The 14,931-nt window shown below is 42.4% G+C and overlaps 1 protein-coding gene across 1 annotated transcript in view; it reads right to left on the reverse strand.

Annotated features, from left to right (window-relative positions):
- SYNE1 (spectrin repeat containing, nuclear envelope 1) overlaps positions 1-14,931 on the reverse strand; it is a 554,350-nt gene that overhangs the window by 155,366 nt on the left and 384,053 nt on the right. The window contains exons 99-102 of the mRNA XM_006874353.1: positions 10,743-10,874; positions 10,414-10,569; positions 9,250-9,459; positions 3,412-3,513 (exon numbers count right to left, since the gene is read on the reverse strand). Coding sequence (XP_006874415.1) covers positions 3,412-3,513; positions 9,250-9,459; positions 10,414-10,569; positions 10,743-10,874 — 600 coding nt within the window. The remainder of the gene's footprint in view (positions 1-3,411; positions 3,514-9,249; positions 9,460-10,413; positions 10,570-10,742; positions 10,875-14,931) is intronic.

Consider the following 14,931-nt stretch of genomic DNA (forward strand, 5'->3'; position numbering starts at 1 on the left):
CAACTCAAAACTGTGAAAGAAACTGATTTCCAACCAAGAATTCTATTCTGAGCCAAGCTTGTCGCATTGTAAAAACACATTTTTAGACATGGTAGGTCTCAAAAAAAAAAAAAGGCCTATCATGCATGCTTTTTTAGTAACAATGTGCTCTTGTGCTCTAGCAAAATAAGGAAGCAATCTAATAAAGACATGGGACTCAGGAAAGAGAAGATTTGACGTGGGGAGAAAATGGGAGAAATCCTCAGAATGGTGGTAAAGAGGGATTCCAAGAAGATGACTGTGCTTCCGGGGCAAAGGTCTGGTCCAGACTCAAGAGACACTGAGGAGCATTGTCATGTGCCCTCTGCTGCTGCGATTCGCTGCCACTGAGTCTATTCTGAGTTCTGATGACATGCCCATGCATGTTACATAGGGTTTTTCAAAGCAAGTCTTTTGAGGTGCTTCTTGGAGGTGGGATGTAGGGGTTCAAACCTGTCAGTGCTTAATCTTTTGCACCATCAAGGAGCCCAGGTTTTCTGTTATTGTTGCCTTTCTTTCTTTCTTTTTAAATGATTACTGTTGCCTTTTTAAACAAAAGAAAGCTACTGGACTGTGATCATTCTTTACTCTCCCAAGAAAGATGCAAACATGGTATCCAGGAAACAAGGAATTCTGCTCAGGAGAAAAACAAAACTGATCATAAAGAGTGTTGTTGGTACAAGGAAGTCTCAGGAGGACAGAGAGCAGTGAGCAATCCTGGGGTTAGAAAGAACACGTTTGTAAAACAATGAGTGAAGCTGGCAGATTATCTAATGTGGTGTGGCTTCACGGAGAGTACTAGAGGGGAAGTTTTAGATGTGGCAAGAAGAATTCGAAATAGGTACAAAAAAAATTTAAGCATCACAAACATACAGAGCAATTTTTAACTTTGTGAAAAAATAAAAAGGGGGAAAATCATAGTGTTTTATAGCACACTATGTAACACAGGCATAAGACTGTAGGCAACAAATATTGTTGTTAGGTGCCATCAAGTTGGTACCGACTCATGGCCACCCTACGCACAACAGAACGAAAACACTGCCCAGTCTTGGTCCAACCTCACAATTGTTGCCATGCTTGAGCCCATTGATGCTGCCACTTTGCCAATCCATCTCGATGGGGGTCTTTCTTTTTTTCCCTGACCCTCCACCTCACCAAACATGATATCCTTCTCATGGTCAACCCTACTTTGAGGAGGCAGCTCTTCCCCAGTCACATTTTGAGTGCCTTCCAACCTGAGGGGCTCATAACTGACAGTGTTTCTCTGCTATTCATAAAGTTTTCAGTGACCAAATATTCGGAAGTAGTTTGTCACCCCTTCTTCCTAGTCTGTCTTGACTGGAAGCTCATCTGAAACCTGTCCATCATGGGTGACCCTGCTGGTATTTAAAATACCGGTGGCATAAATTCCAGAATCACAGCAACTCACAAGCCACCACAGTACGACAGACTGACAGACATGTGGTGGTGATAACAAAAATGAATTTAACTAAAAGTACCATCAAGTATATTGGGAGGATGAGAGAGACAAAACAGAAGGATGGTGTAAGAGGATTAAACCCCTTTACCATAACAGAAAATCAATAGGGCAGGTCTAAAATGGATAAAGTGAAAAATAAATATACACAGTGTTTAGAAATCTAGAGTCTGTCAGTGATATTGGGGAAATTAGCTGAAAGTACAAAGGGAAGGGAGCTGCTTGAAGGAGGACAGGCAGAGCAGGAAGCAATTTAGTTTTGCTCCAGATGTTTTGGCACTATTTGACTTTTTGAACTTCAAAGAACTGGGAGAATGAAGGATAATGTTTTAAAGCAAAGAAGATTATAGTCCAGAAAAATGCCGTCACTTTAGATAAGTGCCTTCGCTTATTAATTTGATAAAGTAAAATTTAATTTTAAAAAGTACAGGAGGCTCAACACAGGATTGCCAAGGCAACACCAGGTGGCAATTAAGTTGGAATCAATTATAGCAAATGAAAAAGAGGGCAAGCGAAAGGGAGAGAGAGAGAAGGGAGACAAAAAAGAGCCCACAGGGAAGAGGTGTGGATATTTGTGTGATTGGACTATCAGCAGTTTACAGCATCAACTCAAGGTCTATGGGGTGCTGCTGTGGGATAAGCACTTGACTGCTAGGTCGGCAGTTCAAACTCACCAGCCGCTTCTCAGAAACCCTATACAGGGTCGCTATGGGTCAGAATCAACTCAACAGCACTTAACACAACTATAGCAACGTAAATAAAGGAAATACCACAGATCAAGAAATAAACTATTAGATTATTTCTTTGAATGAGTGGAAAGCATGTAATGAATGTGCTAATTCCACCCCAACCTCCATGGTGTTGTTAAGTGCTGGTTCTGACCCACAGCAACCCTGTATAGGTTTTCCCAGGAATGGCTGGTGGGTTTGAACCACCAACCTTGCAGTGCACACTGACCTTGTGGTCTAGCACATTATCGTGAAGCACCACAACAGGGCTCAGTTGCCATTTGTGATCATATAGATCCTTCATTTCACATTACAAATCCAAGGCAAGAAATTAACATCGCTGATCAAGGTGGTGTTTTTTTAAGTCAGGCAGGTTATTCACAAAAAAGTCCACACATTTATCAATGTCTTATTTCTCTTCAATAATTGTTGTTTAATGCTGTCAAGTAAGTTCTGATTCAAAGTGACCCTGTATAGGGTTTCCGAAGAGCTGCTAGTGTGTTTGAACAGCTGGCCTGTGGTTAACAGTCCAGTGCTTATCCTACAGTGATGCCACACCAGGATTTCTCTTCGAAGGAGCTCTGGTAGTGTAGTGGTTACAAGTTGGGCTGCTAACCTCACGGTCAGCAGTTCAAAACTACCAGCCATTTCACCCAAGAAAGATGAGACTTTTTGCTCCCATAAAGATTTATAGCCTTGGAACCCTATACAGGGTTGCTATGAGTTTGAACTGACTCCACAGCACATAGACACCACCACGACAATCTTCATATATTGTAAGTCTAGTTAGATCGGTTTACTTTTTTTTTTTTTCTCCACTAACTGCTCTAGTTTTTTTCAAAAAGAGCCCTTTGTTTCTGCTGTTCTCTTTACTTCCTCCCAATCTCTGTCCTGCTGAAATTTCTCTTCCCTGACCCTATCACTGCTGCATCCAATCGTCCTCTTCTGAATGTCCACAGATCTTCTCTCCCTCCCTCGCCAGTCTGACATATCTTAGTGCTCTGAGAAGTTAACCTATCCCACCACAGTTACCCAAATCCAGGACTTTAAAGCAACACAAATGACACACAGAAAACTACCACATGGTAAGCAACTAATCTTTCATAGAGTATTTCAAATTTCATCACAAAGCTATTCTACTCTAGGCATTTGCTCTTCCCATTTTCAGGAAAATGTAACTGTAATTACCTCTATTTGTTCTGCTACAGGCTGTTCAAACACATTCGCCAGCTTCTGGAGAGTGATGTACTTGGTGTCAGCCAGTGATGTGAATAGTACCTTCAGATCATTCTGAGGAGGGAAGCAACAGACAGGCTTAACATGTGTAATGGGAAATTTAAAGTGGTTGTTAATATCACATAGCGTCTTAGAAATTACAATGTAGATGCTTAATTCCCGAAAGAAACAGTACCTCTCTCTGAGAAGATAACAATTTACCTAAGTGCTGAAATTTACTTTTAATGAAGCTGTTACACCAAATGTTTCCCATCTAATATAAATGGACTGGTGGAATGCAAATAAAAAGCATTACTAGTCATGCTAATCTTCTTGCTATGTTTGAATTAAAAGTAGACCTCTGAATGTTTCAGCAGAAATACTATGGTCCTGATGCTTTTCTAGTAAAAAACAAACAAATAAAAAATCCTACATATGTATTAACCTGAACTGGGAAAAAATATAATTCTTAAGAACAATACAATTTCATTTTTTCTGTCTCTTCCTCTTTCTTTTTCTTTCTTCGGTCCTTTTTCTATTTTCAAGGAATATGCACAAGCTTATAAAATACCATTCATGCATTGATAAAATAAATATTACCCATGATGACCAAAAACGTATGAAAGGACATCACAAAAAGATCTTAGCTAAGCCTGTTGTTCATAAATATGACTCATTAAAATGATCACATACACTTAAGACATAAAGTTAGATTTGTACAAGAAAGAAAACAACTATCAGAATTTTAGAACTTAAGTTAATAATGAACTGGAAGAAATTTTGAATTTTAAAACTTTGAATTTTTATTCTGAAAAACATGGAAATAACCTTTCACATATATGTGTATGGTCATATATACACATACATATATGTTGCTGTTATTGTTACATGCCATTAAGTTGGTTCCGACTCACAGAGACCCTATACAGGGTTTCCAAGGAGCAGCTGGGAGGTTTGAACTGCCAACCTTGTAATTCAGTCTAGTGCTGATCCTGCAGTGACATGGAGTTCTGGTGTGGTGCTGTGGGTTAATGCACTAGACTGCAATATTGGTTTGAACCACAAGGTCTCTGATTCAAGCTCACCAGCTGCTCTTTGGAAACCTGATACAGTGTTGCTATGGGTCAGAACAGACTCAATTGCACTTAGCAATAACAACAACATATACATATATACAAACATATAGGTATGAGTATAATTGAAGCTTGTTAATTAGAGGTTTAAGATCAACTTACATGAGGCTGGTCAGATACAAATGAATGTAACTAAGTACTAAAGTTCTCTCTCATGAGGAAAAAGACAGTCACATCAAGAAGATGGATTCTACCAAGGATGAGTAGAGCATTTTAACATAAAATGCAAGACCACAAAGCAAAATAGAAGGCAACATGCAGCCCCAAATACATGAGGATGGAAATACAGTACTGAGCATGAGAATTACGGAGCACCATAGGATCCTACGGTCTTCCTTATTCACTGTCCAGCTTTCGCATGCATATGAGGTTATTGAAAATACCATAGCTTGGGTCAGGCGCACCTCAGTCCTCAAGCTGACATCTTTGCTTGAAAAAGGAAGACTGCAGAAAAATTGATGTTTTTGAGTTATAGTGTTGGAGGAGAATATTGAAAGTGCCATGGGCTGCCAAAAGAACCAACAGATCTGAGTTGGACGAAGTGCAGCCAGAGTGCTCCTTAGAGGCTAAGATGGCCAAACTTTGTCTCTCATACTTTGGATATATAGTCAGGAGGGAGCAGTTGCTGGAGAGGGATATCATGTTTGGTAAGGTGGAGGCTCAGAGGAAAAGAGGAAGAGATGGATTGGCCAAGTGGCAGCATTGATGGACTCAAGCATAGTAACAGTAGTGAGGTTGGCCCAGTATCAGGCAGTGTTTAGTTCTGCTGTGCATAATGTCACTGTCGGTCAGTACCGACTCGATGGCACCTAACAACAACAACAACAACAAATAGGACCCTAACAGAAAAGCATTGTTACCCACCAAAACTCTAACCAATCTAGGAGCCCAGAGGCCGACTAACAAGGAAACGGAATGACAAGAGCTCTGCACAGGATTATGATCATGTTTGCATTATTGACCTGTGTTCACAGTGACATAATAAGGCTCATTAGACTTGACAGGGCATGCTCATCAGTTTCTACGTGCATTTCAAGATGTTTCACATTCATTCATCCAGCTAGCCAAAGTGAGTAGATAATCACAAATAACATAGCATGGGTTAGAAATGAAAACGTACGTGTCTATATCCTGGGTAACATCTTTATATTTTTGGTAGCGTATTTTCTATCTTAATTATATTCTATTTAGATAGTAGGATACTGACGTCATGCTTTCTATCACCAAACAACAAACCCATGGCCATAGAGTTGATCACCCTCATACTGAGAGAGGCGGGGTTAAGAAGACGGGAGAGCAGAGAATTAGGGTTCTAAATAAATAGATTGTTGTTGTTAAGTGCCATAGAGTCAATTCTGACCCATAGCGACCCTGTATAGGGTTTCCAAGGAGCAGCTGGTGAGCTTGAACTGCCGACCTTGCAGTTCAAATGGCTTTGCAGTCTGGTGCATTAACCCACAGCGCCACATCAGGACAGGACAGATTACTAAGTACTAAATAACATAGTGGTTACAAATCAAGCTGCTAATCTCATGGTCAGCAGTTCAAAACTACCAGCTGTTCCGTGGGAGAAAGATGAGGCTTTCTACTCCTGTAAAGACTTACAGCCTCGGAAACCCTGTACAGGGTCGCTATGAGTCAGAACTGACTCCACGTCACATAACCACCACCAATTACTAAATAAAAAACTTTAAAAATTGTTAATAAGTCCTGGTGGTGCTGTGGGGTAAGCACTGGACTGGTAACCACCAGGTTGGCAGTTCAAACCCACCATCTACTCCATGGGAGAAACATGAATCTTTCTGTTTCTGTTAAAAATATATAGCCTTGGAAACCCTATTCAGGGTGGCTATGAGTCGCAATCTACTCAATGCCAGTGGGTTTGTTGATTTTTTAAAAAAATAATCACATGGATACTGATATTTTCTTAAACATAAGCATCCCGTGGCTTGAACCATTTTAGTTACTACCTGTGTGATATACACAGATACTGAGGGCGTGTAACACTGCAGGATCCTTAAGCTCTTGGCTGCTGATCGAAAGACGGGTGGTGCAAACTCACCAGCAGCTCCACAGGAGAAAATACTTGGAGGTCTGCTTAACTGAGATCACAGCCTCAGAAGCCCTTTGAGGCAGTTCTAGTCTAGTATAAAGGGACACTATGAGTCAGAACTGACTCATAACTGACACACAGTACCACCATATACTGCACACATAGCATGAGCATTACAATGTTTTCCATTGTATTCACTATAATGAGACTACATCAAAGGCCAGGATTCTAACCACCTGAGAAACACATCTGTGCAAAGTCTCATGTTTTAAAGTCTGCTGTACTACCTCACTCATTAATTCAAGCATTATTTCATGTTCACTTTTTCAATAGCTTGTTGTGGTGGTTAAGTGCCATCGAGTTGGTTCCAACTCCAAAGGGCGGCTGGTGAGTTTGAACAGCAATAACACAAGGTCTATTTGTAGTTCAAATAGACCTTGTGGTTGAGTGCTTATCCTACAGGGCCACACCAGGAATATTAGATTACATTTACTTGGTTTGGAATTAAATCTCAAATGTAAAAAGGCCGACTAGTTCATTGCCGACTTGTTTGTGACTCCATATTGCTCAGAGATATCTACGCAGCATCGCTGCAGTCTCCCAATAGTCTATTGGGAAGTCTGGTACCAGCTAACACTTTTGGTAAATAAAGCCATGCAATGCCAATCAAAATTGAGCACCAAAGCATATCAGGTGTTTGGTGCAAAGTAAAAGAAAACGGTTTGCGGTTTGCCCTTTAATTATATCACCATTGGAGCTCTTTCTCTCAATTCAACTGGGACACAAACATTTCGAAATGTCAGTTTTTGTTCATGAGCTGGCCACCAACAAGAACAGACTTGTTGGCAGAAAAAAAAACACACAAAAAAACCCTAGAGAACATGATTTCAAAAATGGATTTCCTGATTGCATGCTTTTCTATTAGCCCCATACAATAAAGTGGCAGAATATTCATGCATCGTTTGAATTTTACTAGGACTATTATTACACTTAAAGTGCCAAAAAGACTTAACATAGCAAATGCAATCCAATCAAGGGGAAAATGCCTTTAATTGATACACATTTGTACTTTTAACCCACCTGCTTCATGGCTGATAGAATAGTATGCTATTATTATACAGCGTATAATTTCACACAAGATGCATTTTAAAGTAATGAGACAAGTTTGCATCAGTTAAAGGGCAGTCTTGCTGATGGTAGACTGACTGTGCATCTTTCCTCCAAACAAAGCACCGAAACAATCACTGTCACTTATCTGATTCCTGATATAATGTTCATTCCTGACACATCCTGACATATATGCAGATATCCAGCCCAGATCTTCGCCACAGATTTGCATATACAACCTTGCAGTCCAGTGCATTAACCCACACCAGGACACTCACACACACTCTCTCTCTCTCCATATATATATTGTTGTTATGTGCTGTCGAGCGTTTCCGACCCATAGCAACCATGTATAGGGTTTCCAAAGAGCGGCTGGCGAGCTTGAGCTGCCGACTTTGTGGTTAAACTTTTGTTGTTTGTTATGTGCAGTGGAGTTGGTTCCGATTAACAGCAACTCTGTACATGGTTCCTAGGCTGTAAGTCTTCACGCGAGCAGAAAGCTTCATCTTTCTCCCGTGTAACAGTTGGTAGTTTTGGACTGTGGACACTGAGGTCAGCAGCCCAATTTGTAACCACACGCTACAAGAGGCATTTCAAAAGGATCTTTTGTTGTTGTTAGGAATGATAATTAAAGCTAAAAGCTTTTAGCAGCTTTCTTTTGCATTTATCTCTGTACATAGTCATAGGCAAAGTTTCATAGGCAAACAATGATTTGTTTGACAACAGATCCATAATCTGGGGTTAAAAGGCTACTTGTCTGAGGAGTTATGGTCAGAAAATAATGCTACAGATTTTAACACAGGTAGAAAGAGTGAGGCCAAAGGCATTTTCAAAGGCTCCTGAGTTTAGGGTTTAGGGTTCTTTTTATATTACAGCAATCCTAAGACTTCCTGGGTAATGTGGTTTAAACTTTACTGTTATTAATACTCCTGGTGTGGTGCTGTGGGCTAATGCATTGGACTGCAAAGTTGGTTTGAACCACAAGGTCGCCAGTTCAAGCTCACCAGCTGCTCATTGGAAACCCTATACAGGGTCACTATGGGTCAGAACCAACTTGACAGCATTTAACAACAACATTATTAATTGATCTGGTGTGGCGCTGTAGGATAAGCACTGGGCTGCTTATCCTACTGGCAAGGCCAATGGTTCAAATCCACTGGCTGTTTCTTGGAAACCCTGTATAGAGTTGCTCTGAGTCAGAAGTAACTCGATGACACATAACAACAATTATTAACTGGAAATTACAATTGTAATGTGCCATGAATTTCACTTGACTTAGTTGCATTCGAAGTTTTATTTAGTCCTTAATTTGACTGGGTCATTTTCTCAACAATAGGAGCGTGAAAATTAATTAGCTTTCTAACTCTTATCCTCAATTCTCTGTACATTATTGCTATTCATTCATTGTACATTTGGGGAAAAATTTTGTTTGTAACAGACCTCAACAAGACATCCTGTTGATTATTATGGAATATACTTTGAGAATGGTTAAAAGTCCCCTGACAATGTCTTACTTACCTGAAAATTTAGTATTTGCTGGAGTCGTTCCTTCATTTGATGACATCGCTGATTCACTACTGAGTCCAACAAGGATAATCTCCCCAAAAGGCAACCTAATGTGTCTTCAATAACGCCCCGGTTATCACCTTTCTCTGGGAATGCTTGGGCAAACAAGTTCTTGTTCTTATCCACTTCCTCAGACATTTCCTTAAGATCTTTGGCAAGAGTCTAGGGTTGATGAAAGAGAAGGTTTGTTTCAATGTACAGATCCACAAATGAACAGCAAACAGAGCCATTCCATTCTGAAACGACTCAGCACTCAGTAGTGCGCACACCGAAAGCAAGTTGGACTCTTTTGTAGACTTTACAGAAGTTGTTTTTGAAGAGATTCTCAGGAACTTTACATTATTACTACTAATAATATACATTTCACCTAAAAATGAATTTTATAACGTATTACAAATTCAGTACATCACTTCTTCTTAGCATGTATTTTATATGTTTATAAATCACATCACAGTCTTTCAACTTCTCATTTTGGAGTAATAATTCATTTTATATACTCCACCTGGGCTGATGTCTGCTTTCATTACTCAATTTACAATTTACATGTGGTGCTGTAGGATCAGCACTGGACTGATAATCACAAGACCAACGGTTCAAACCCAGGCATACACAATGCCTCTCCAGCAAGAACCATGATAGGACTTAGCATTTGAACATTTCGATGATGTTTCTAATTTCAGTATTTGTGATATGCAAGAATGTTTTTACCAAAACAGATCTCCACTTTTTGTTCTTAATACACACACAAGATAAAGAATAACATGCAAAACAGAAACAGCTTTGAGAACAATTTCTCTTTAGGCCATTCTGTTCTGCATTAGGAGTCCTGGTGTGGCACTGTGGGTTAATGCGTCAGACTGCAAAGACGTTTGAACTGCAAGTTTGGCGGTTCAAGCTCACCAGTGACAACTCAGAAAGCCTATGAGTGGGAACCGACTCAATGATACTTAATATCAACAACATTCTGCATTAAGCTGCTTATAAAAATGTCTCATTTGTTCTTTATTGCTTGGTTTCATACTCTATCTTCTTCATTCCTAGATTTAATTATCCAGTATCAAAATGTCAAGGACTTGGCAACATGACACACTCACAGACATCAGCTGAAACACTCACCTCTTGATTCAGGAGGCAAGTTTCTGTTTCTTCTGGTAACAGAGCTGTGGCAACAAATAAGCGTTCTTCTACGTCATCCAGCCACGTGGAGGTAGCTGAGACCCCGTCATAGAGCTTCTGTTCTAGGTGAATGTTTTGCCCTTGCGGTCCTCCACCCTGGAAACAAAAGTCAAGGAGCAGAGTCAGTCAGGGTGGGTTGAGTACGCAAAGGAGGACACCAAGACGAACCAGACTACAGTGGCTCCATTTCTTTGGGGACCAACCATGAGCATTGGGTCAGATGCAGGAGTGGCAGTGACATTCAAAGGCAAACCCGCGGCACATCCTACCTGGGACGAAACCTCCTCAAAAGCCTGGTTCAGTCCATCCAGCAGAGAGGTGACAGCAGACTTGTCTTGGGTCTGTCCATCCCCTTTGTACAGAGGCACGCCAGACAGGAGTCGGTTTGGCCTGCTGTAAAGCTGTAGGCAAACAGGATCAGCTTATTCAAGAACACATGGGCCATGTTTTGAGTTTCTGATTTGAAAGTGCACATTGAGGTAGATGCTAAACTAATTATCCTTGTGAAACCCTCTACTGGAGAGCTAGTCCTTTTACACACACCAAGTCCTCTGAAAACACTGAGGAGACTCACCACAACACTTACATAAACATACTAAAACTACCAGTGAAAAGTCATGGGGACATGCCTAGAATCACACTGGATGCTTTCTCTCAACTTGTCATTTGGGATAAATGATCCATCTTAAATATCAGACCTGGAATGATTACGTGGCTTTCACTACTCAATATACCTCCCCTATATTCATCCAGGAGTCCTGGTGTGGCGCTGGGGTTAATGTGCTGGACTGCAATAGTTTGAACCGTAAGATTGGCAGTTCAAGCTCACCAGCAACTCTCCGGAAACCCTATACATGGCTGCCATGAGTTGGGACTGACTTGACAACACTTAACAACAACAACAACACACTCATCCAGGCTTACAAAATGTCTCCCCAACAAGAACCAGGGTAGGACTTGGCATTCAAACATTTTGATAATGTTTCTAATTTCAAGCTCAGCCTGCCACACATTGTCACAACACATCATCCCCACCTTTCCAGCTCCCCTCTAAGCATGCCTGGCTCCTTCCCAGCTGTAGCTGGACATGTCCACCACTCAGCATCCCTTTTGAAAAGCACACCCACAAATTCCTGTCTACCATGGTGACTTGTCACTTCCTTGTCCTTTTAATTCCTGCTTACAGAGCTGACCATGGTTGCTTAATTTCTCATACGCTGATGAAACAGTTCTTGGTTGGACTGTACATTCTCAGAGGTAGAACTCAAGTCTTATCCTGAGGTTGAATATTTTGCATATAGGCATTAACTACACTAGAAAAGACAATAAAGAGGAAATGTTCTGGGGTCAAAAGATCTTTTGCTTTAGTAAACTTTCAGCCAATAAAGAGGCCTGTTTTCACACTTGAGGTTAGTTAACTAATATATGAAACGTGCAAAGCCAGGTTAGCACAAAAATCCCAGTTACTGGTAGCGTAGTGGTTATGAGTTGGGCTGCTAACCTCAAGTTCAGCAGTTCAAAACTACCAGCTGCTCCATGGGAGAAAGAGGAGGCTTTCTGTTCCCATAATGTTTTACAGCCTCAGAAACCCTATAGAGGTCGCTATGAGTTAGAACTGACACCATGGCACACCAGTACCACGGAGTCTAAAATACCGCCACTGGTATGGTGCTGTAAGATAAGCACTCAACCTCAAGGTTGGTTTGAACTGCAGGGTCAGCAGTTCAAACACACCAGTCACTCCTCTGAAACCCTGTACAGGGTCTCTATTGAGTCGGAACTGACTTGACAGCACTTAACAACAACAACTACAACAACCTCCCATTCTTAGTTATGCGATCCTGAGATGTGACCTAACCTCTCCCAGCCTCATTTTACAGGTCTGCAAAGTGGAAACAAGGTAGACCCCAGTCCTGTCAGATGTGTCAACCCCCAGCCACCCACTGCTGCTGAGTTGATGCCAACTCAGCAATCCCTGAAAGACTGAACAGAACTGCCCCAAGGGCAAGCTTTATGGAAGGAGACTCCTGTCACACCTTTCTGTCATAGAACACCTGGTGGATTCAAACCACGGTGCCAAGAGCGCACCTTGTCAAGACCCAGAACACAAAGTATTCATTCACCGAGCACTCCCTCACTTCTTGGTTAAGTGTCAAGCAACTTCTCCCCTACCTCTACCTTCAGCCCTTCACCGAGAAGAAGGACAAACACTCCGCACAAGTGACCAACGACTGCACAAGTGACCAACGACTGCCGAAAGCATGTAGGTGATGCCACTTTTCATTCCAAAAGGACATGTGCCCCTAAGGAGGTATCACAGGAGATGGCAGGTGGTCTGGTATGCTGAGTGTGGATGATGCAGGCGGTAAGCTCTGTGAGACGGTGCAGGTAGACACCCAGGTCTATAGATGCTGGAGGAACTATGCAGGTGCTTTACCTGAATGGGCAACAGGTGACAGCCAGAGGTTGGGTGCTTTAGGGGCAGAGGATGCACTGTAATCATGGGCTCTTGTGATGACTGTCCTGGGTTTACTGGCTTTATGACAGTCACCTAAAGACTGAAGTTTTCCCCTGAAATAGTGCCAAGTAAGCAGAATCTGGATGTGTTCACTGTTACTGGAAAGGCTGGAGGGTCAAGTCTACCCAGGGGTCCATTGAAAGACAGGCTTAGCGATCTACATCTGAAAAATGAGCCACTGAAAACCTTTTGAGCCCAATTCTACTCTGACACTCACAGGGTCGGCATTAGCCGACATTTGACTTGATGGAAACTGGTGTTGGTGGTATGGCGCTGCGAGATAAGCCCTGAACCTCATGGCCTGTTTGAACTGTAAGGTCGGTGGTTCAAAATCACCAACCGCTCCTCAGAAACCCTACGCAGGGTCGCTATGAGTTGAAACCGACTTGACAGCATTGAGTAACAACCCAGTGGTGGTTGGGTAGGCACTTCTTGATCTCACCCTGTCCATTCCCCCTCTGGGTCCTGCTAGTTCAGTGGGTTATGCTGTGGGCTGCTAACCTCAAGGTCAGCAGTTTGAGTCCATCAGATGCTCCACAGGAGAAAGATGAGTGAGGCTTTGTGCTCCCATAAAGACTTACGGAAACTCTATACGGGATCACTCTGAGTCAGAATCGACTCCGTGGCACACACAACTACCGCACTCTTCTTATATGCAAGGTGGCAGAAAAGTTAATGAAAGGAAATCTAGATTAAAAATCAGGAATCAAGCTAGGCACCTGAGGGATCAGCGGTAGGAACAGGGAGGAAGTCAATCACAGGAAGGAGGTCCAGGCAAATGATACATGGCCCCACTGTTCCTGGACAGGTGCCCCCAAGAGTGGAGGGTCAGAGCTGCAGCAAGAAGGACTCAGGCCAGAGAAGGGAAGCCAGGGGGCAGAACAAGTGCCCTGCCCTGCAACTTCGTCAAATGGACTAGAGGCGATGGCTCAGGTGTTATTTGGGCACAACTCCTCATAGATGAGGAACTATGATATTTAAGCCATCTCCTTACAGCTAACTCTGGTGGCATGGCTGTTATTATGATCCCTGCTTTGCCAGCTCTTGCCTTTTCCATCTTAATTTCCAAGAGCAGCCTTGCCAGTCCCTCAGTTAGTACTGGCTACAGCAGTGAGCCAGGAGTGCCCTGAGACAAACACTGAAGAGACCAGGTTTACCCTGGCAACACTGCTTTCCTAGGTGAACAGCGCTGGCTCAGGGCACCGGGCGAGGCTTCTGGGCTCAGGAAGTGGCTGGAGCCCAGATCTACCAGGGTGCCTAGTGCACTCAACCATCTCTCTGAGGCTCAGGCGTTCCCTGGCTTCTGTGCTTGTTGGTTGCTGCCACAGAGTTGGTCTCAACTCATGGTGACCCCAGTGTGCCACAAAACAAAAAGCTGCTGCGTCCAGTACCATCCTCATGACCAGATGCATATCAAACCATTATGACCCATCAGTTTTCACTGGCTGATTTTTGCCAGGCCTTTCTTCCTATTCTGTTTTAATCTAAAGCCCCCTGAAACGTGTTCAGCATCACAGTGCTGGTGCTGGTTGTGGTGTGCCATGGAGTCAGTTAGGACTCAGAGCAAGCCTGCCTAGGGTTTCCGAGGCTGCAACTCTTTATGGGAGCAGAAAGTCTCATCTTTCTCCTGAGAATGGCTGGTAGTTTTGAACTGCTGACCTTGAGGTTAGCAGCCCAACTTGTAATTACTACGCTACCACAGCAAATAAACCATAAACAGACAGATGGTATCTATTCATGAGCTGTACTGAATGGGAATTGAACCTGAACCTCCTACTCAGAAGGTGAGAATTCTACCATGAAATTACCACTGCCTGCTCCTGCTTAGAATGATGGACTCTTGGTGTGGTGCTGTGGGTTAATGCACCAGACTGCAAAGCCATTTGAACTGCAAGGTTGGCGGTTCAAGCTCACCAGCTGCTCCTCGGAAACCCTATACA

This window comes from Chrysochloris asiatica, unplaced genomic scaffold (genome assembly GCF_000296735.1).
Source record: "Chrysochloris asiatica unplaced genomic scaffold, ChrAsi1.0 scaffold00271, whole genome shotgun sequence".
Classification (NCBI taxonomy): domain Eukaryota; kingdom Metazoa; phylum Chordata; class Mammalia; order Afrosoricida; family Chrysochloridae; genus Chrysochloris; species Chrysochloris asiatica.